Source organism: Mastigoproctus giganteus, chromosome 7 (genome assembly GCF_048544385.1).
Source record: "Mastigoproctus giganteus isolate SK-2022 chromosome 7, ASM4854438v1, whole genome shotgun sequence".
Lineage (NCBI taxonomy): Eukaryota > Metazoa > Arthropoda > Arachnida > Uropygi > Thelyphonidae > Mastigoproctus > Mastigoproctus giganteus.
In genome coordinates, this window is record NC_143581.1 from 103,972,333 (window position 1) to 103,994,413 (window position 22,081).

Sequence of the window (22,081 nt, forward strand, 5' to 3'; positions counted from 1 at the left end):
TAATGTGCCAGTGCCAGTGCTCAATTCTATTGAACATCTTTGGGATGAGCTGGAAAGAGCCGTTCACAGCAGGCCCACATCTCCGTGAATCTCAAGGAACTGCGTGACACGCTCATGTCTGCATAGTACTCCCATGCCTAGACGAATTCAGGCTGTTTTGAAGGCTAAATGAGGCTCAACATGCTACTAGGTAGGTGTACCTAATAAAGTGGCAGCACAGTGTATTTTATGGGAGCAACATGACATTGAATTAATGTAACATTTCTGAACTCTCAGAATGCATTAAAGATGTGAGAATATATTTTAATTTGATCCATAGTTAAATCTGAAAGAATTGTCTATTCTTTGGCCACCTTGATATTAAGACTTATAAAATTGGACTGTCATGAATGTTGATTGAAAATATTATGCAATAACTTTAAACTAAATATATATTTTTTATATTTTTAGAAGACTAATTTTAAATTATTTTTTCCCTTGTTAGCATCATTACTTGACCAACTGAAACTGTTTGAAAATATAACCATAACAAAAAACTTTGATTCTCAAAAGTAAGTTTGTTTTAGTAAAACTTTTCTATCATAAGACATCTGCCATAGAGAGACTAGTGTTGATAATTACCTTCATTGTCTTTCCAGTTTGTTTCTGGTATTAAGAAATCAATATTATTTCCTCAGCTACCCAGTGCTTTCAAATAAACTACTGCAAAGAAGATTAACATTTCAGAACATCAAAGCCATTGTTTTTGTGTGGCAAAGCAACTGAATCTATCGGGAATCAATATACTTGTTGGTGGTTGTTTATCTGTGTTTTTTTTTTTGGATGAAATACCTGAATTTGCAGAGGAGGAACTGTAAAGTGCTCACTCAGGAGTGACTACTTGGGAATATGGAAAAGCCTATAAACATTCCTCCTGTTTTGATGGGATTCAGACCCAGGCCTTTCCTCTCATATACTGTGGGAGGATAGTAACTATATAGTTAGGGAAGGATGTTACATGGTTGTTTTATATGAAGATTAATTACTGTATTGAATAACCATTCTTATACCACTTGAAATTAATAATATAGTTTAACCTTATTGCCCAAACCACTATACATTTAAGGTGACATTTCCAGCATCTTACTGATACCTATAATCTGACCATGCTGCTGACATTGTGCATGCCGATGCTATCAGAACCAAATGTTCGTACTGATAGCATTAGCAAGCAGGATGTCAGCAGTGTGGTCTGATGATTAGTATCAGTAAGATGCTTGAAATGTCACCTTAAATATATAGAGGTTTGGGTGATAAGCTTAATAAATATAGTAATTAATGTTCATAGCAACTGTAATTATGTTACCTGGGAAGGCAAATATCAGTAAACATGGGAAAATTTGTTATATAAGGGTGTACACTTTAAAATTCAGTCTGAAGTTTAAAAAGGCAAACTACATGTATGTAACTGGGACAAACTTACTCAGTGTCAGTTATTTGAAAAATTGCAGCCTTGTTTGTGTAAATAGGACCTATCATGATTAAATGTTAATTAATTAAATCAATTAATTGTCTAATCTGTGTTTGTGATAGCAGTTTCCACTGTTCACATGACGATTATGTGAATAACTTCTTCCTTCAAATTCTCTCACAGGAAAGCATTGACAATCTCTTGATTGGGGCAGGCACAGTCCTCTTAAAATGACATTATCACAGAAAATTCTTTCAGCATCTTCATCACCTTATTGGTCATATGCATAGCTACCAACTGTCCAGGTTTGCTATGGAGAATCAATCTTTTTTACTTAATTTGACATGTCTGTCTCAATGTCTTAATATAATTGATGATAGTTTCTCTATCTTTTTGCAAAAATTTGGTTTTTCTCTTTTTCTTTTTACAAAAAGTAATAAAAAAAAGTTAAATTAAAATGTTTATTTATTTTTTATTTTTGCAAATTTCTTGTCATTTTCATTGGTGAACTGGCTGTCAGGTGGTGTGCTATGGTTAGGGCTTCTTATCTGGGATCCCATTTTCCCGGATCCTGCATGTTTTTATTGTGTTTTTCATTCCCCGGAATTAAAAATTTCCTGGGAACATTAAATTTATTTTTTAATATAATGATATGCAATAATGAGTTATGTTGATTATGAAAGAGTTATTGCAATTCCAGGTATCTTATCTATCCTCAAGTAACACTTGGCAACTGACACCATTGTTGCCATGTCTCGTGCTTGGTGTATTACCAAATTCCCAATTTTATTACCAATTCAATATATATATAGGTCAATAAATTCAATAAAGTGGTATTTTGATGCGTACATGATTAAATACAGTCAGTCCTCGTATAACACGTGTTTACACTACACGAATTCGATCATACACAATTTATAAATAGGGGAACGATATCTTATATAACACGAACCGAATTCGCTTATGCACGATTCGCCTTTGTGTTTACAAGAAATGGCAGTCGAACGCAGAATCACCCCAACCGAACGCAACACGATAGGAATGAAGAGAAGATTCTGAAAATGTATTTATGTTTTTTATATCAGTGAAGGGGAAACACATTTCACCATAATAATGTAAAAACCAACACAATTCTAGCTATCGGTATAATCGCAAATGCAATTAGATCGAGTTTACTACCAGTTTATAACAGATTCCACTAGCAGAAATGCAACTGGATTTTTATTGTTTTATGGTAGTAACCCCCTAGAAATGTGAGGTGTTAATAGTGTATATCTGCCTTTATGGTGTTGTTTATTCAGTTGCTACAGCTTTGTTTATGTGTATCAAGCGTGCTTCCTCGTTTTGTAATTGTGCTTTATTCCCTAAAAATAAGTAAAATATTTAAAAGGTGTGAAAAGGAAGCATCCTGGTGAAGGCACTGCAGATTCAGAGAGAAAAAAGAAAAGCAGTATTGATAAACAGAGGCGGACTGGGTCAAAAATTCTTACCCGGGAAAATTTATAGTGACCTCATGCTATGGTTTATGGCCAAAATCACACCGGCCTCCGGCCCACCCCGGTAAGGCTTATGGCCAGTCCGCCTCTATCGATGCGCCTCAGTAGCCAGGTGGGAAGGAGCAGCAGTGCGTAGCACACACGTCTTGATTAGACCGGGGTTCGAGCCCGTCACCACCAAATACGGAGAATGCGGAAAGGTCAGGGAATGACCACCACATATCCCGGAGCAATATGGCCTTAGTTGCTAATGCTCCTAAAAACCAAATAACAAACAAACAGCCTCTGTCGATAGAGAAAAAATATGAAATTGTGAAACGCTTTGAGCTAAATGAAAGACCATGTGATATTGCACGTGCTACAGACCTAAATGAGGTGACGCCGAGAATTACAAAGAATGCAGAGAACATAAAAACAACTTTCATAGCAGGAACAACTCAAAAGTGTAATTAAAATCCATTAGATTAAGACACAAAGAATTGGAAGAGATGGAATGGCTGTCATCTGTTTGGTTAAAAAATCAAACAAAAAACAATTCTTCAAACAGGCCTCTGAGGTTGGGTATATTCATACTGTGGATTTTAGTGTTTTGCACCAACCTTACGTAGAAATAAAAACACAAAGGAAACTGGACTTTTAATAACTGTGTTTATAATAAATTATAATAACCTGTATTTACAATAAATTTAACTTTACGATAAACTATACATATAAAATATTAAAATCTGCTACATTAAGAACAATAAAATGCATTAAAATATACTAAGTTAAAAGCGATAAAAAACCATAGCTTTCAAAGGCTCCAGCCTTCTTCTTCAGCGGTATTTTCTTATTCTGCAGTACATCTTTAAATATCAGCAGGTTCATGGTACTCATCACGTGTTTCATTCTCACGCGTTCCGTTCTCTTGCATTGTGGAACCGGAAGTGGCTCGAGTCATACGGAACCGTTTATCCCTTCTGAGGATAGTGGCCTCAAAGAGGGGATGAATCCGCGTACCTCTATCTCTATTAATGTTGATTGTAGAACAGATCCGCAAACTCTCGAGCCACTTACGGTCCCAGAACTTATGCGCCCGATCGGTTATGATAGCATCGTCCGGGGAGATCTGGTACTGCTTCTCCCAAAAATGTTCGGCCACGGCGGACTTGCCATACTCCGCATTTCTTATTGCCTTAGTGTGTTCCCCCAGACGATCTTTGAGACGGCGTTTTGTTTCCCCTACATAACATTCCCCACAATCCGGGCATCTAATGCTATATACGACCCCACTTGTGTTCTCTTTTTGAATGGGGTCCTTAACCTGAGACACGATTGTGTCTCAGGTTAAGGACGTCTGGGGGATCACACTAAGGCAATAAGAAATGCGGAGTATGGCAAGTCCGCCGTGGCCGAACATTTTTGGGAGAAGCAGCACCAGATCTCCCGGACGATGCTATCATCACCGATCGGGCGCATAAGTTCTGGGACCGTAAGTGGCTCGAGAGTTTGCGGATCTGTTCTACAATCAACATTAATAGAGATAGAGGTACGCGGATTCATCCCCTCTTTGAGGCCACTATCCTCAGAAGGGATGAACGGTTCCGTATGACTCGAGCCACTTCCGGTTCCACAACGCAAGAGAACGGAACGCGTGAGAATGAAACACGTGATGAGTACCATGAACCTGCTGATATTTAAAGATGTACTGCAGAATAAGAAAATACCGCTGAAGAAGAAGGCTGGAGCCTTTGAAAGCTATGGTTTTTTATCGCTTTTAACTTAGTATATTTTAATGCATTTTATTGTTCTTAATGTAGCAGATTTTAATATTTTATATGTATAGTTTATCGTAAAGTTAAATTTATTGTAAATACAGGTTATTATAATTTATTATAAACACAGTTATTAAAAGTCCAGTTTCCTTTGTGTTTTTATTTCTACGTAAGGTTGGTGCAAAACACTAAAATCCACAGTATAAACAAAAAACAAGTTTGCTTACGATAGAAGTAAAAGCATTAGCAATATTTTATTACATAATAGTCGTAATAAAATATAGTCCATTCCGGTTATTTGGGACACATCGGGACTAGTGCATTTTGGCCAGATTAAGCGGCTGCCCCAATTATCCAAAATTTCACATAAATAGTTAAAAATACAACTTACCCCCCCCCCCTTTTTTCACAATTAGTTCACTGTACAATCAAATTCAATTAATTACTATTTTTTTTTATTATTTTTTTTTAGGCCCTTGCCACTGAAATCTTAGGAAATTAGGTGGCAGGGCCTGCCAGAGTACTTACTTCTAATGCGATCCCTCTATGCCTGACTTGCCTCCTCAGGGCTAAGTGTGGGCAACGGGGGTCCCACTAGGGGCCCAACGGCTAAAAGGTCAGAGGAACAACACAACATGACACTACACAACATAAACCTTACACTTATTAAAATCTCTGGCCTTCACAGTATTCTGTGTTTCACAAACAGAGTACACAACACGGAGATGGGGGAAACCCCTGGGGCCGTTAGACAATGAACACTTTACACTTTGTACGATCAAATCACGTTACGACGAACTCAACATAGTAAAGTACCGTTCACTATACGATGTACAGTAAGCGCCGGTCATTGTGATCATGTTTGTGAATTGAATTTAAATTTTATTAAACAGCGATTCTAATTAGCGAAAATAGGAGGAATATTATTCACAGGCATAAAAGCAAAGATATATTAAGCACAAATTTACCCTTTATTACCTTACCAATTGAAAAATTAAATGATATGTGAAAATCAGAAGAATATATGTGATAATCAGAATAATTAATACGTACTGTAATAAGTACATACGAACTAGTTGACATTTCTGTTCACTGACATTTGTGGGTAGGGATTAAAATTTAAAACAGTAAAAAGATAAGCAATCAATAACAAAGAACACGGCACACACAAATTGCAAGTATCACGATACACGCAAGTGAGAACCAAGTAACGAGTTACAAAGCTTTAAAAATACAAATAAAGAGATCTGAATATTTATTTTTTTTATATGATTGAAGATTCCATAGAAGTGTAAACATATTTTACCATAATAACCCACAGAATTCCAGCTGTCGGTATTATCGCAAATTCAGTAAGATCGAGTTTACTATTCGTTTATGATAGATTTCACTAACAGAAAAGCCCAATAAACGGGTGACTGCTAATTGTTTTTATTGTTTTATGGTTGTGACCTCCAGAATTTCGACCGAACCACGTGGTACCATCGTAGACAATCGTGGGGTAATCTCCAGTGCTGCGGTCTTCTGCCCCGATTAAACGGCATGCTGTCCCAATTAAGCGAAGTGAACCCTGGCTATTTTCTTGATTGGTTTCTGTTTTTTAAGATTTGCCCCAAATAAACTGCTGCCCCGATTAACCGGTGGCCCAAATAACCGGAATCCACTGTACTTATGTATTTTATTATGACTATTTATTGTGTTTGTTAATGTTTTGGTTACAAATGTGTGTTCAATCTTGGGTGGTCGGCACCTAATCCTATTTTTCCCATAGGGCCTGTTGTTTATATTGCACAATTTTGCATTGCACGAGGGTTTTTAGGAACACAACTATCGTGCTATACGAGGACTGACTGTATTGGTCGATTAATTCAATTAAGTGGTATTTTACTATAGGTATTATTGTGTATATGGATCAGGTAATCAAGCTAGCATATATGGGCAATCTTAAGTCTGTATGAAAAAATCAATACTAAGTGATTATGAAAAAATCAATACTAAATGATAATGTGCAATGCAGTTTTTGAAAATATTAATACTAAATCAATACAACTTGAAAATATTTTTCAAAAATTGCAGCACATTATCATTTAGTATTGATTTTTTCATAATCGCTTAGTATTGATATTTTCATTATCAGTTAGTAATGACATTTTCATTATCATTTTGTATTGATTGCTTCATAGTAATTTTAATATGTTTAACTTAACGTTTATAGGCCAAACAGACTTAAGATAGCCCATATATGTTAGCTTGATTATCTGATCCTTATACACAATAATACGGATACCACTTAATTGAATTAATCGACCTATATTAAATCATGCACATATAATGTTGAATTGCCCTATGTACAATGGCATTAACGTTGTATATATGACAAAAACTATAATATACAGTTCTATCGTTATAAACTTTAAACGTTACATATACACTATATATATATATATATATATCTGTATATTGAATTGAATTCACTCTGCTAGCTGCAGTCCACACTGCATGTAAAACTGTGTACGTAGTACGTTCGAGTATGTATTGCAGTATCCTATGATATGTAAGTAAACAGGAATGCTAACAATTAGTCAGTCTTAAGAATAGAATAAGAATATTTAAATGAATTTGACTTTTTGTAGGATTTAAAATCTCATACTTGTTATATTACTTTATTATTACCAAACAAATGTTTAAATACCAAATTCCTGCCAATTTGGTAATTTATTAATTTTTAAATATATAAACTTAAACAGTTGATTTTTCTAAATTTATACAACCATTCCCGGGAATCAGTAAAATTTCCTGGGCAGAAAAAAAACTGTATATTTGAGAAGCTCTAGCTGTGGTAGTCTACATTGCAAAATAGAAACATGTAGATGCAAGATTTTCCATGTATTATAAAATTTGAAAAGGGTGACATGTTTGACTTGTGTAGCATATGTAGATGTGATATTTCAAGCCACGAAAAATATGATAGCTATGTTGCATAGAAAGAAATGAAAAATAGTACGCTGTGCATTTGTTGCTGACAATGAATATGGGCAGAATGTTCATTTCCATTATTTGTAATAGAACATAATCTTTCTCTTTTCATTGTGCTAATCATGCAGGTGTGTTGTTCAGAAATATGTTTACTAATAGCAAAAAAAAAATACCACTGTGGAAGAATAAAAGCAACAGGCATTTTTAGTGAACTTGGATAGGAAAATTTTAGTGAACATGGATAGGGAAAGAAGTGATGACTGCGAAAAATGGACCATTTTCAGTTGCTACAGGTAAAAATTTGCAGAAAAAAGAACCACTAGGTGGCAGTGATCATAGTCTATTGATGTGAGATTTACTTAAATATATAACTGCCTTCAAGGGTAAAGGGAAGGGTTTTTGCTTTTATAAAGGTGACTAGAGTGATCTCAGACAGATTTTGAATTCTATACAGTGGAACCAACTGATAATGTTATCATCAGCAAATTCTAAATGGGAAGCATTCAAGGAAATAATCATAGAAGCCACCAAGTTTTTTATTCCAGCTATGTAATACTGTTCAAGGCTTTAGACCTAAATAGATGTCAGATGAACTAATGAGGCTCGTGGCAGAGAAGAAAATGCATGGGATGCCTACAAACTAGCTGTAATCAAGTCACAAATCTAAGATAGAAATTTAAGAAATCTTTAGCAAAGGATTCAGAGAAAAGCAGCAGACTTTACTTGTATAAACACTAGAGAAAGGGGATGAATCACATTGGCCCGCTTGATACCGATGGTTCATCTGTTGATGATCCTGCTCAGATTGCTGACAAACAAGTATTTTGCACCTACATTCACAAGGAATTCTTTAGGAAATTGGATGTCAGAAGTTTATCAAATCCGAACAGTTGGTTAAATGATTTTGTAATAATTGAGAGGATAGTGGAAGAGAAATTATTGAAGTTATCATCATCATTCTACTCTTCCATTTGGCACAGGTTGAGTCCCTATTTAGATATCGTCCCTATTTAGATTATGGGTATATGTCCAAACCAATGAAGTTGTTTTTTGTAGATCTGCTCTATTATTCTGTCATTTGAAATTAGACATCTAATTTCAAATGACATTATTTTTTGCCCTTCTTTCTTATTTATTCTCCAATTCTCTGATCCATAAGTTGCTGTGGGTATGATGACAGTTTCATATAGTTTTTTTAGACTATTTGAGATTTTATTGCTCTTCCATATGTTTTTGAGTTTGTTCATGTTTGCCCATCCGATGTTCAGTCTGTGATTAATTTGGTCAATATTACTTAGGTTTCGGGTTATTCGAGAACCCAGGTATACAAATTTTTGTACTTGTTCTATTTTAGGATGTTTAAGTCTTCTATGTTTTTTCTGATTTACATTACTTTGGTTTTATTGATATTAATATTAATTGCTTTATCGATGTTTGTTAATATTTCTTTTAATTGTTCTTTGGTTTCTTTAAAATCACAATATCATCTGTATATTTTATGTGGTTTATATTTTTTCCATTTATTAATGTACCTCTTTTTTTCTTCAATTGATTTCATTAGTTCTTCTAAGTAGATATTAAATAGATATGAAGATAAAGGGCATCCCTGCATGATTCCTTTCTCTATTTCAAATCTCTCTGTTTTAAGGTTGAATTTTACTATTGCTCTTGTATTTTTGTAGAAATTGTTTACAAACATGATTATTTCATTATCAAGTAGGATTTTTTGTAGTTGCTTCATTAAATTTTCTCTGTTTACAAAGTCAAATGCCTGCTTGAAATCGATAAAGCACAGATAAAAAGGTTTCTTCTTATTCCAATATTTTTCTGCAATGATGTTTAGTGTTCTTCCTGCTTGTTCTTCCCCTATTGTTTCTATGTTTTAAGTATCCTATTTTGTAAGATCCTTATAAATATTTTATATATATGGTTTAAAAGGGTAATGGGTCTATTTTCTTTATCACCTTTTTTGTGTATAGGTACTATTATTCCACTTTTCCAGACTTCTGGTATATCACCTGTAAATAAAATTCGATTAAACAATTGTGCAAGATGTTTTAACATTGCATCGCCTCCGAATTTCCATAGTTCTTGGATACCATCATTTCAGGGTGCCTTGTCATATTTCATTTGGCTAATTGCTTTCTGAACTTCTTATTTTGTTTACTAGGGTGCTTTATCTCTTCTATTATCTAAGGCAAGAGCATTTTTTTCCTTCCACTTTGAACAGGGTTTGGTAATATTCTTTCCATATTTTTTAAATTTCTTGCGTGTTTCCTGTTTTTATATAGTTTTTATTTTTCATTGTCAGTGTTTTTGGGATGTATGTTTTAGAGAGTTCCTTTATGACCCAGTAAGTTGTTTTAGAGTTGAACTTAAAGTTGGATTTTTTATTGAAGTTAAATATAAAAAAAAAAAAATTATAAGGCAGCTGGGTTCATCATCAGCCATTTTCAATCCACTGCAGGATGAAGGCCTCTCCAGCAACTTTCCAGTTCCTTCTGTTTTGTGCAATGGCCATCCATTTACTACCCACAAACTCATGAATTTCATCTATCCATCTCTGCCGTTGTCTTCCAGGTTTTCTTCTAGCTCCTCTTGGGTACCATTCTGTTATTTTCTTAGTCCATCTGTCATCATGTCTTCGAGCTATGTGTCCTGCCCAAGACCATTTTAGTTCTTTAGTTTTGATAAGAATGTCCTTTACTTGAGTTTGCTGCCTAATCCATGTGTTTCTCTTCTTATCTAACAGTCTGATTCCCAATATAATTCGCTCCGTTCTTCGCTGCGTAGTTCTTAGCTTCTCTTCCATTCTTTTGGTGAGTGCCCAAGTTTCACTTTCGTAAGTCATGGTGGGGAGTATACATTGATTCATTATTTTACGTTTCAGACAAACTGGGATATTGCTCTTTAGTATGTGACTATATTTCCTGAATGCTATCCATCCAAAATTTATTCTTCTCTTGACTTCCAGCAATTTATCATTATTATATGTAATAACTTGTCCCAGATAAGTATATGACTCCACCTTTTCAATTACTGTTCCTTCAATCGTTATGTCCCTTTCTGTGGCATACTTGTTCATCATTACTTTTGTTTTATCCATATTCATCTTTAGTTCAAAATCCTTACTAACTGTGCATAACTGATAAGATTTTCCTCTAATTCTTTGGGATCGTGGCTTATGACCACAATGTCAACTGCAATTGTAAATGGTTTAGGTACTCTCCGTTCACATTGACTCCTTTCTGCGACCAGTCTAATCTTCTGAAAGCTTTCTCAAGGGCAGCAGTAAACCGCTTTGAAGATATTGTCTCCTTGTCGAACTCCTTTCTCAATTTTAAATTTGCTACTGTCTTTGTCTAGTCTAATAAAGGAGGTAGCATTCTCATATATTTTCTTCAAAATCATAATATATGGGGTATCTATGCCTTTTCATAATCCACAAATGCCAGGCTTAATGGTGTTTTATATTCATTTGCTTTCTCCATTAGCTGTGATATTACGTGAAGGTGATCCATTGTTGAGAATCCTGTCCTAAAGCCAGCTTGCTCTTTCAGTTGATTCTCATCAAGTATTCTTTCTAATCTGTTAGTAATCATCCTTGTGAACAACTTGTAGATGTGGGATAATAAGCTAATTGGTCTGTATTTTCCAATTTCTGATTTATCTCCTTTCTTATGCAGCAAAACTATGATTGCATTATTCCACTGCTTAGGCATCACACCTTTTCTGATGCACTTTGTGAAGAGTCTTGCCAGTTTTTGTGTTATGTCTCTTCCTCCCAATTTGAACAACTCTACAGTAGCTTCATCTTCCCCGGGGGCTTTCTGATTCTTCATTTTTTTCAATGCATGTTCTACCTCATCAGGAAGAATATCGGGTATGTTGTATGTGTTGCTAATTTGCGATTCATTTCCCCACTGCTGGCATCATTCCCTCACTCCTTGTATAATTCTCTATAGTAGTCTTCTGCCATTTGAATCATGCCTTCTCTGCTATTTATAAGTACACCATCGCTATTCTTCAATTTCAGTATCATTTGTGTTTCTGTATTACTGCTCATGGCGGCTGAATTAAGTTCTTTCTTTTCCCTTAATGCTTGTTCTACTTTTCTTGTGTTAAATCTTATGTCCTCTCTGAGTCTCTTTCTAATGGCTTTGCATAACTCAGTATACTCAAATTTCTCCTTGTGAGTGTTTATCTTGCTCTTCATTTGTCGCCTTTGGTTTATCATAACAAGTGCTTCTTGACTAATTTTTTCTTCTTTGGATTGCTTTTTACCTCTAGGTTTCTTGGGCTTTATCACTTTCAGAAAGTTGTAATATTCCTCATCGATATCTTGGTCCTGAGCAGTCTGCAGAAGCTCAAACTTGTTCTTAAGTTCCAGTACATACTGTTTTTTCTCCTATTCTGTTATCTCAAACTTTCTTCCTTTCCTTGGATCACTTCCAACATTTACCTTGTTCAGGAGGGTAACATCATTCACTATATATCTTCTGTTAGTGAGGATAAAGTTTTATTTCATTAGTTGTTAATCCATTTGGGCTCTTTCCATGTCCACTTTCTGTTCACCCTTTTCTTGAAAAAAAGTGTTCATTACTGAAAATCCTTGAGATTTTGCAAATTCCACAAGTCTTTCACCTCTTTCATTTCTTTCACCAATTCCAAAACTATAGTTCCCCTTTCAGTGCTGTTTTGTCTTTTCCCAACTTTAGCATTGAAGTCCCTCATAATAATAGTGTAGTGGGTTTTCTGCTCATCTAGAAGACTCAAATTCGGTGTACGTTTATTCAACCTCTTCATCATCATGGCTCGGTATTGGTGCACATATCATTATAACCTTTGGCTTGTACCTCTTAGAAATCTTGAGTATTAGTCTTGACACCCTTGATGATGTACTTTGGAATTCCAAAATGTTGTTTTTTAAATCTTTATGGACGAGAAACCCAACTCCACCTTCACTCCTTTCACTGTTTCCATTGCTGTACAGCAGATTTCCACTTGATAAACTTATAAGTGATTCATTTCTTCTTCTTCTTCTGTTAGATGGCATTTATCCAAAATGTATGAATCTATAGAGAATGTATCCCAAATTCCAAAAGGGGGATTCTTGATGGCATGAGTAATTACAGACTCAGCATAACTTCTGTTCAGGGGACAATATTGGAGTTAGCTTCAGCCAAAAAAAAAAAAAAATCCAGTTTCACCCCTCCATTCGTTCCAAATACCTGTCCAGCTCAGCCTTAATTTTATTTAGGCTATCAACTGCCAGAACAAAAGATGGAAGTCTGTTCCACTAATCAACTATCCGCTGGCTAAAAGCAAAATTCCGCACATCTATCCTACAACTGTGTTTCCTCAATTTGATTTTATACCCTCTCAGGCGATTATTCTGAGCAAGAGGAAGAATCCCATCAGCATTGAGCATACTCAAAACCATTCAAGGCTTTATACACCTCAATCAGATCACCTTGCAGGTGCCTAGTCTCCAACACTGTAATCTGCAAAAGCCTTTCTTCGTAAGAACAACCCTTCGTTTCATTCACTAATTTTGTTGCCCTTCTCTGTACTCTTTCCAACAGCTCTACATACTTCTTAAAATGAAGACTCCAGACCTGTATATACAGTACTCAAGGTGTGGCCTGACCATGCCTCATACAAGGGGATAACCACCTCCTTGTCCCTGCTAGAAAAATTACTGTATATCATGGACAAGACACCATGAGCTACTCTTGCAGACTGTCTGCACTGCTCAGGAAACTTCATATCTGCCTGCACAATTACCCCCAGGTCCTTTTCATTCTCTACCACTGTCACCATAGTACCACAGAGTTGAAACGTTACTCTGGGGTTTCTGCTTCCCATATGTAGTACTTTTCATTTGTCAATGTTAAACTTCATTTGCCACCTCTCAGCCCATCTGCTCAACTTTTCTAGATCCTGTTGCAGCAGCACACTGTGATTAGTGTCCTTAACAACCCTGCCAACCTTCGTATCGTCTGCAAACTTGGACATTAAGCCTGATATACCATCATCAATATCATTTATAAATACAGAAAACAACAATGGACCCAACACTAAACCCTGAGTGACTCCACGAAGAGAAGTGTCCATTGATTACCACTCCATCTTCTTCCACTCAACCATCCCTTTATCCATAGCAGCAACTGGCCTCTAGTGCCACACTGCTCCAATTTGTGCAGCTGTCTTCCATGTGAAACAGTATGAAAAGCTTTTCTAAGATCCAAATATATCATATCAAAGTTATTCCCTGTATCCAGTTCCTTTGTGACCACATCATAGTATCCAATCAAATTGGCTAGACAAGACTTCCCCTTAACAAAACCATGCTGTGTCTGAGCTATAACTGAAGTCTTGTCTAGATGATCCTGCAGTGCTTCTTTAACCAGTGCCTCCATTAATTTCTCTGGAACTGAAGGTAAACTAACACGTCTATAATTACTTGTGTCACCCTTTGATCTTGCTTTGTGAATTGGGATCACATTTGCACATCTCCAGTCCATGGGTACCTCACCTGAGTCCAAGGACGCTCTTATATTTATGGCTAAGGGTTTGCTTATTTCCTTTGCTGCCTCCTATAATATAACTGGATAGATCCCATTCACCCCGGGTGCCTTTTTTATGTTTATCTTCAACAATTTCTCCTCCACTTTCCTCTCAGTTATAACAAAATCATCTAGCTCACTGCCAGAGTTTAATTCACCTCTGGCATTCCCCTCCCTGAATAACTCCTCACGTGTGAATGTAGATGCAAAATATTCATTTAGTTTGTTAGCCACTTGAGCAGGATCAACATTTGAACCATCAATATCCAGTGGGCCAATCTGATTCATCCCTTCCCTTCTAGAGTTTACCTAGGTAAAGAACTCTTTTCTGTTTTTCTTTGCATCCTTTGGCAAAAATTTCTCATAATCTGCCTTTGAATGCCTAATCTCCTTTGTGGATTGATTACAGACCAGCTTATATCTATCATAGGCTTCCATGTCACCCATTAATTTATATGTATCCCGTGCATTTTTCTTCTCTGCCACATGTCTCTTTAGTTCATCTGACATCCATTTAGGCCTAAACGTTGGACAATATTTCTTAGTTGGTATATAAAGCCTAGTAGCTTCCAATATTAATTCTTTGAATGCTTCCCATTTTGAATTTGCCGTTGGTAACATCAGGTGGTCCCACTGTATAGAATTTAAATATTATCTCAGACTACCGTAGTCTCCTTTACGAAAGCCAAAACCCTTCCCTTTACCCTTATAGTAGTTACCTCTTTGAGTAAATCCCACTTCAGAACACTGTGTTCACTTCCACCTAGTGGTTCCTTTTTCTGCCAGATTCTTAATGCATGAAGAATCACTACTGATAATCAGATCAAGAGTATTATTCCCTCTAGTTGTCTCCCGAACATGCTGATGTAGAAAACAATCATCCAGTAAATCCACAAAAGCCTTACTAGCGTGTGAGTGACCAACCCACAAATTCCAGTCAATATCTAGGAAATGATGAACCAAAGTCAATATCTAGGAATCATGATGAACCAAAGACGACAAATGAAGAGCAAGAAAAACACTGACAGGGAGAAAATTGAGTATACTGAGTTATGCAAAGCCATTAGAAAGAGACTCAGAGAGGACATAAGAAGATTTAACACAAGAAAAGTAGAACAAGCATTAAGGGAAAACAAAGGATTTAAATCAGCAGCCATGAGCAGTAATACAGAAAGACAAATGATACTGAAACTGAAGAATAGCGATGGTGTACTTATAAACAGCAGAGAAGGCATAATTCAAATAGCAGAAGACTACTATAGAGAATTATACAAGGAGCGAGGGAATGATACCAGCAGTGGGGAAGATGGATTGCAAAGTAGCAACACATACGACATACCCGATATTCTTCCTGATGAGGTAGAACATACATTGAAGAAAATGAAGAATCGGAAAGCCCCGGGGGAAGATGAAGTTACTGTAGAGTTGTTAAAATTGGGAGGAAGAGACATAACACAAAAACTGGCAAGGCTCTTCACAAAGTGCATTAGAAAAGGTGTGATGCCTAAGCAGTGGAATAATGCAATCATAGTTTTGCTGCATAAGAAAGGAGATAAATCAGAAATTGGAAATTATAGACCAACTAGCTTGTTATCCCATATCTACAAGTTGTTCACAAGGGTCATTACTAACAGATTAGAAAGAATACTTGATGAGAATCAACCGAAAGAGCAAGCTGGCTTTAGGACAGGATTCTCAACTATGGATCACCTTCACGTAATATCACAGCTAATGGAGAAGGCAAATGAATATAAAACACCATTATGCCTGGCATTTGTGGATTATGAAAAGGCATTTGACTCCATGCAGCATAAGGCAATGTTTCGGGCACTGGAAAGACAAGGCATAGATACTCCATATATTATGATTTTGAAGAAAATATATGAGAGTGCTACATCCTTTATTAGACTAGACAAAGACAGTAGGAAATTTAAAATTGAGAAAGGAGTTCGACAAGGAGACACAATATCTCCAAAGCTGTTTACTGCTGCCCTTGAGGAAGCTTTCAGAAGATTAGACTGGTCGCAGAAAGGAGTCAATGTGAATGGAGAGTACCTAAACCATTTACGATTTGCAGATGACATTATGGTCATAAGCCACAATCCCAAAGAATTAGAGGAAAATCTTAATCAGTTATGCACAGTTAGTAAGGATTTTGGACTAAAGATGAATATGGCTAAAACAAAAGTAATGATGAACAAGTATGCCACGGAAAGGGAAATAATGATTGAAGGAGCAGTAATTGAAAAGGTGGAGTCATATACTTATCTGGGACAAGTTATTAGCTGTAATAATGATAAATGGCTGGAAGTCAAGAGAAGAATAAATTTTGGATGGATAGCATTCAGGAAATATAGTCACATACTGAAGAGCAATATCCCAGTTTGTCTGAAACGTAAAATAATGAATCAATGTATACTCCCCACCATGACTTATGGAAGTGAAACTTGGGCACTCACCAAAAGAATGGAAGAGAAGCTAAGAACTACACAGCGAAGAATGGAACGAATTATATTGGGAATCAGACTGTTAGATAAGAAGAGAAACACATGGATTAGGCAGCAAACTCAAGTAAAGGACATTCTTATCAAAACTAAAGAACTAAAATGGTCTTGGGCAGGACACATAGCTCGAAGACATGATGACAGATGGACTAAGAAAATAACAGAATGGTACCCAAGAGGAGCTAGAAGAAAACCTGGAAGACAAAGGCGGAGATGGATAGATGAAATTCATGAGTTTTTGAGTAGTAAATGGATGGCCAGTGCTCAAAACAGAAGGAACTGGAAAGTTGCTGGAGAGGCCTTCATCCTGCAGTGGATTGAAAATGGCTGATGATGATGATGATGATGATCTAGGAAATTAAAATCCCCCATTATAAGACTCTGATTTAGTAGTCCACTCTATTTCCCTGTACAGTTTTTTATTATACTCATCAGAGTCATTTGATACTGTTGCACATGGAAGACTGCTACACAAATTGGAGCGGTGTGACATTGGAGGCAAATTGCTGCTATGGATAAAGGGGTGGTTGAGGGGGAGAAGACAGAGAGTGGTAATCAATGGACACTGCTCATCGTCGACTAATGTTATTAGTGGAGTCCCTCAGGGCTCAGTGTTGGGTCCATTATTGTTTTCTGTATTTATAAATGATATTGATGATGGTATATCAAGCTTAATGTCCAAGTTTGCAGACGATACAAAGGTTGGAAGGGTTGTCAAGGACACTACTGACACTATGCTGCTGCAACAGGATCTGGAAAGGTTGAGCAGATGGGCTGAGAGGTGGCAAATGAAGTTTAACATTGACAAATGTAAAGTACTACACATGGGAAACAGCAACCCCAGAGCAAAGATAGTGGTACTACACTGACAGTGGTAGAGAATGAAAGGGACTTGGGGGTGGTTGTGCAGGCAGATATGAAGTTCTCTGAGCAGTGCAGACGGGCTACAAGAGTAGCTCATGGAGTATTGTCAATGATATACAGGAATTTTTCCAGCAGGGATAAGGAGTTGATTAATCCCTTGTATAAGGCAATGGTCAGGCCACACCTAGAGTACTGTATACAGGCCTGAAGGCCTCATTTCAAGAAGGATGTAGAGCTGCTGGAACGAGTACAGAGAAGGGCAACAAGATTAGTGAATGGAACAAAGGGGTGCTCTTACGAAGTAAGGCTTAAGTTTTGCAAATTACAGTGTCGGAGACTAGGCACCAGCGAGGTGATCTGATAGAGGTGTATAAAGCCTTGAATGGTTTGAGCATGCTCAATGCTGATGGGATTCTTCCTCTAGCTCAGAATAATCACCTGAGAGGGCATAAATTCAAATTGAGGAAAGACAGATGTAGGATAGACATGTGGAAATTTGCCTTTAGCCAGCGGGTGGTTGGTTGGTGGAACAGACTTCCATCCCTTGTCGTGGAGGTTGATAGCCTAAATAAGTTTAAGGCTCAGCTGGACAGGTATTTTGAATGAACAGATGGGTGAAGTGGAAGTGGGGGTGTTTTTTTTTTTTTTTTTTGGCTGATGCTGCATAAGCTTGCTTTCTTGCATCAAATGCCTCTACTAATGCTAAATGCTAATGCTAATTAGGCCTATAACACACTCCTACTCTCAATTTTGATCTCCCAGTGCTTATGTCACACCAAACTGACTGGACTTCCTTGTATTTTGTGTTTCCTATCTAATAGCATAATCCCTCCTCCCTTCCTATCCGGTCTATTCTTCCTGTACACATTGTACCCTCCAAATTCCAGTTCTGCATTCCTTATATCTGTGTGACACCACGTCTCTGATATCCCAACAATATCTGCCTTTGATGTTTTGACCAACACCTCAAATTCAACAAATTTATTTACCAAACTCCTAGCATTGGTTTATACATAAATATACATGCACCTGTTACCCTAACACAACTCATGTGTTTACTTGTACTGCAATGACTCCCAGCAGTCTCTGAAATATCCTGCAACTTGTTTTCCAGGCTGCTTCTCATTCCAATAGAAGCAGTGCAAGAATCACTTTCACCTCTGCCAGCGGCTACTGTTAATCGATTAGTCTGTGTATTTCCCCCCCTTAAGCTAGCAGTTTTCCGAACCACCTAACTCTGCCTAGATAGCATCAGAAAATGTTCTTTCACCCTTTCCCATCCCTGTAGAAGCAGTCTCTTCTGTTAACAAGCACAGACCAGGCTGATAAAAATTCTACCCCTTGAGCCTTGCACAACCTTTCCAAGGCCGAATTGATCGACAAGGCTCTCATCATATACTCCCTCTTATCGTGTCTGGGCAGAATTGCAGACACCTTCAAATTGAACCCTAAATCACGGCTTTTTTTCAACAGTGACCTGTACTTGTTAAGTAATTCTTTCGGTCTCCTACTCTTAATATCATTAGTGCTAACGTGTACAACAAAATCACCTTTTGTGCCGTTAAAAGATATCTGCTCTACAACATCATCAGCCTTTGCCCCTGGCAGACATACCCTGGTTCTGTTCCACCTATCCTTTTTACATACCACGTTCTTCGTTTCCCTTACACTAGAGTCAGAGACAACTACTAGTTTCTGTGGGATCAGCGCATTCTGCTTTGGGGGTTGCCACTGTGTTGCGTGATGATCACATACAAGCTCTGGCGTTGATGTGGACAGCTGAGAGCTTGATGGGCCCCTCAATATAGATCCTTCGAGGGCATCCACCCCGTCCTTCAAGCTTTCATATAGGCCCATAACAACGCTGAGTCTTGCCTGATTTCCTCACACTCCTTACATAGCGCACACACAAAGACATTCCCCCCTTGGCAATATCATGTCCCGTACCTGATTGCTCCACAGACATCAAACAATAGAGTGCATTTTAAAAAGCTGTGATTCAGAGAGCAACTCCCCCCCCCTCAGTTCTCCCCTGAGCCTCAGCACTCCCATTAGCTTTAGCCTTTTTCTTTGCTGCTCTGGTCTGAGTCATGATTTCGATTCAATTTCAATAAAATTATAACCCTAAACTTATATCCCAATGCAGTTAACACTATATATCTATATATATTTTCGTTATTTAGGTTATCTTCGAGTTTCTTTATATAACTTCTGTATCAAGTTATGTATTAATTAATGACGTTACGTTTGTAAAATCTAAGTAGTTATATGTATTTAGTTAGAAAAGTACAATTTAATTGACAATGAAATTTAACAAGATTAATAAATTTTACTGATTAATTGATAATATTATATACTATACTATACCAAGCTAGCACTGCCTAGTATGGGATATAACAATGGCGGAAAGTTATGAGTGGTAAATTTTTTGACACTAAGTATTAACTAACTTCCAAAATCTCGCTATCTAAATTCAGAATAAACCAAGGATCTTGACTAGGTCTATAAGCTACTTATAGAAAATAATTTAATATAACAATTAAGTCAATAAAGCAGCTAAATATAGATAAAAACTTACCGTTCTCCGCAGCTGCAAAACTTATAAAACGTGGATTGGATACCCTTACCGATACTAAGTAATAACCTACAGAATCTCTATCAAAGTTAAAAATTAAACTAAATATCGTAACTAGGAATATAAAGCTACTCTAAAAATTAAGTTAATATACCAATTAAATTAATAAAATAGAAAAAAGTTAAAAATTAAAAAAAAAAATTCTCTATTTCCCTGAGAAGTAAAAACTTCACCCGCACAAGGCTGCTCTCATTCCCAATGAAAAAGTTGCTGCTTAAAAAAGCAAAAGAGTTGATGGTTAAAGAATCAAAGCAGGACCATATCAACAGGAGTGCAGTTATACTTCATTCACAGCATGTGTTTATTAAGAGGAAAGTTTTTGTTTCTTTAATAATTTAATTTGATACTATGATGCAATTTCACAGAAACCAGATGCAAATAATAGTTTTGATATCATATATTTGGATTTCATTAAAGCTTTTTATACAGTTAGTATTAGTATTAATAGTGGCAAATGATGCCAGAAAGTAAGCTTCTACAGCATCAGCAAAAAAAAAAAAAAAAAAAAAAATCTCATTTTACCTTTCCATATCCTCCAATAATTTGTCTAGTTCTTCCTTGAATTTATTCGAACTACTTCCACAATGGATGGAAGTTGTACCGGCAATCAATTATCCATTCACTGAAGGTAAACGTCCTCATGTCTATTCTGCAACCATCCTTCCTCAACTTGAATTTATGTCCATTCGTGTATGGTCTGAGCAAGAAAAAGATCCCATTAGCATTGTTTCCTCAAGCCATTTTAAAGATCTCACTCAGATCACCTTGCAGGTGTCTAGTCTTCATATGGTTCAATTTACAGAATTGAAGCTTTTCTTGATAAGAGCACTTCTTTCTTTCCCCTCATCAGCCGTGTTGCCCTTCTCTGTACAGCTTTACATCCTTTCTAATATGAGGCTTTTAGACCTGTGTACAGTTCTCAAGATGTGTCCTGAATATAGCCTTGTGCAACGGGAAAATCACCTCCTTATCCCTGATAGTAAAGTTCCTGTATGTCATTAACAAAACCTCAAGAGCTGTCTTGTAGCCTGTCTGCACTGTTCAGAGGACTTTATATGAGTTTGCACAATTACTCTAAAGTCCTTTTCATTTTCCACTACCCTCAGTGTAGTATCATAGTGTAACTTTAATTAAATGCCACACTGCTCCATTTTGTGCAGCAATCTTTTTAGTACAGCATTATCTAAAACATTCCTTCTAATTTGTGCAGCAAATTAGAATTAGAATTCAGATCATGCCACACTACTATGATAAAGGTATGGTTCAGTGGGAGAAGACAGAGTAGTGTGCTACTGAAACAAAATCTAGAAAAATCTGGCAGATGGAGTGATAAATTAAATTCAATTGCAATTGAAGTTTAACATTGGCAGATGCAAAGTACTGCATATGGGTAGTAGTAATCCCAGAGTAACTTACCAACTGTGTGCTACTACACTAGGTCAGTACAAAATGAAAAAGAACTTGGGAGTAATTGTGCAGGCAGATATGAAGTTCTCTGCCCATTACAGGCAGCCTGACAGGATAGCTTGTGAGGTTTTGTCAATGATATACAGGAATTTTGCTAGCAGGGATAAGGAGGTGATTACCCCATTGTATAAGGCTATGGCCACATTGAATACTGCATACAGGTCTGCAGGCCTCATTTTAGGAAGGATATGGGATGAGTGGAACAGACGAGTGCCCTTGCCAAGAACAGCTTCATTTCTGCAAATTTCAGCATCTGGAGACAAGGCACCTGTGAGGTGATCTGATTAGGATGGTTAAGGCTTTGAATGGATTGAGCAAACTCATTGCAGATGGGATTCTCTCTCTCTTGCTCATACTATGCATATA

General features: G+C 36.8%; 1 protein-coding gene across 2 annotated transcripts in view; it reads left to right on the plus strand.

The window, feature by feature from the left end:
* The window catches only part of LOC150083116 (uncharacterized), a 178,189-nt gene that overhangs the window by 63,429 nt on the left and 92,679 nt on the right, over nucleotides 1-22,081 (plus strand). For both annotated transcript variants that reach the window (XM_090377048.1, XM_090377049.1), the window contains exon 2: nucleotides 485-551. In XM_090377048.1, the coding sequence (XP_090233174.1) occupies nucleotides 485-551 (67 nt within the window). The remainder of the gene's footprint in view (nucleotides 1-484; nucleotides 552-22,081) is intronic.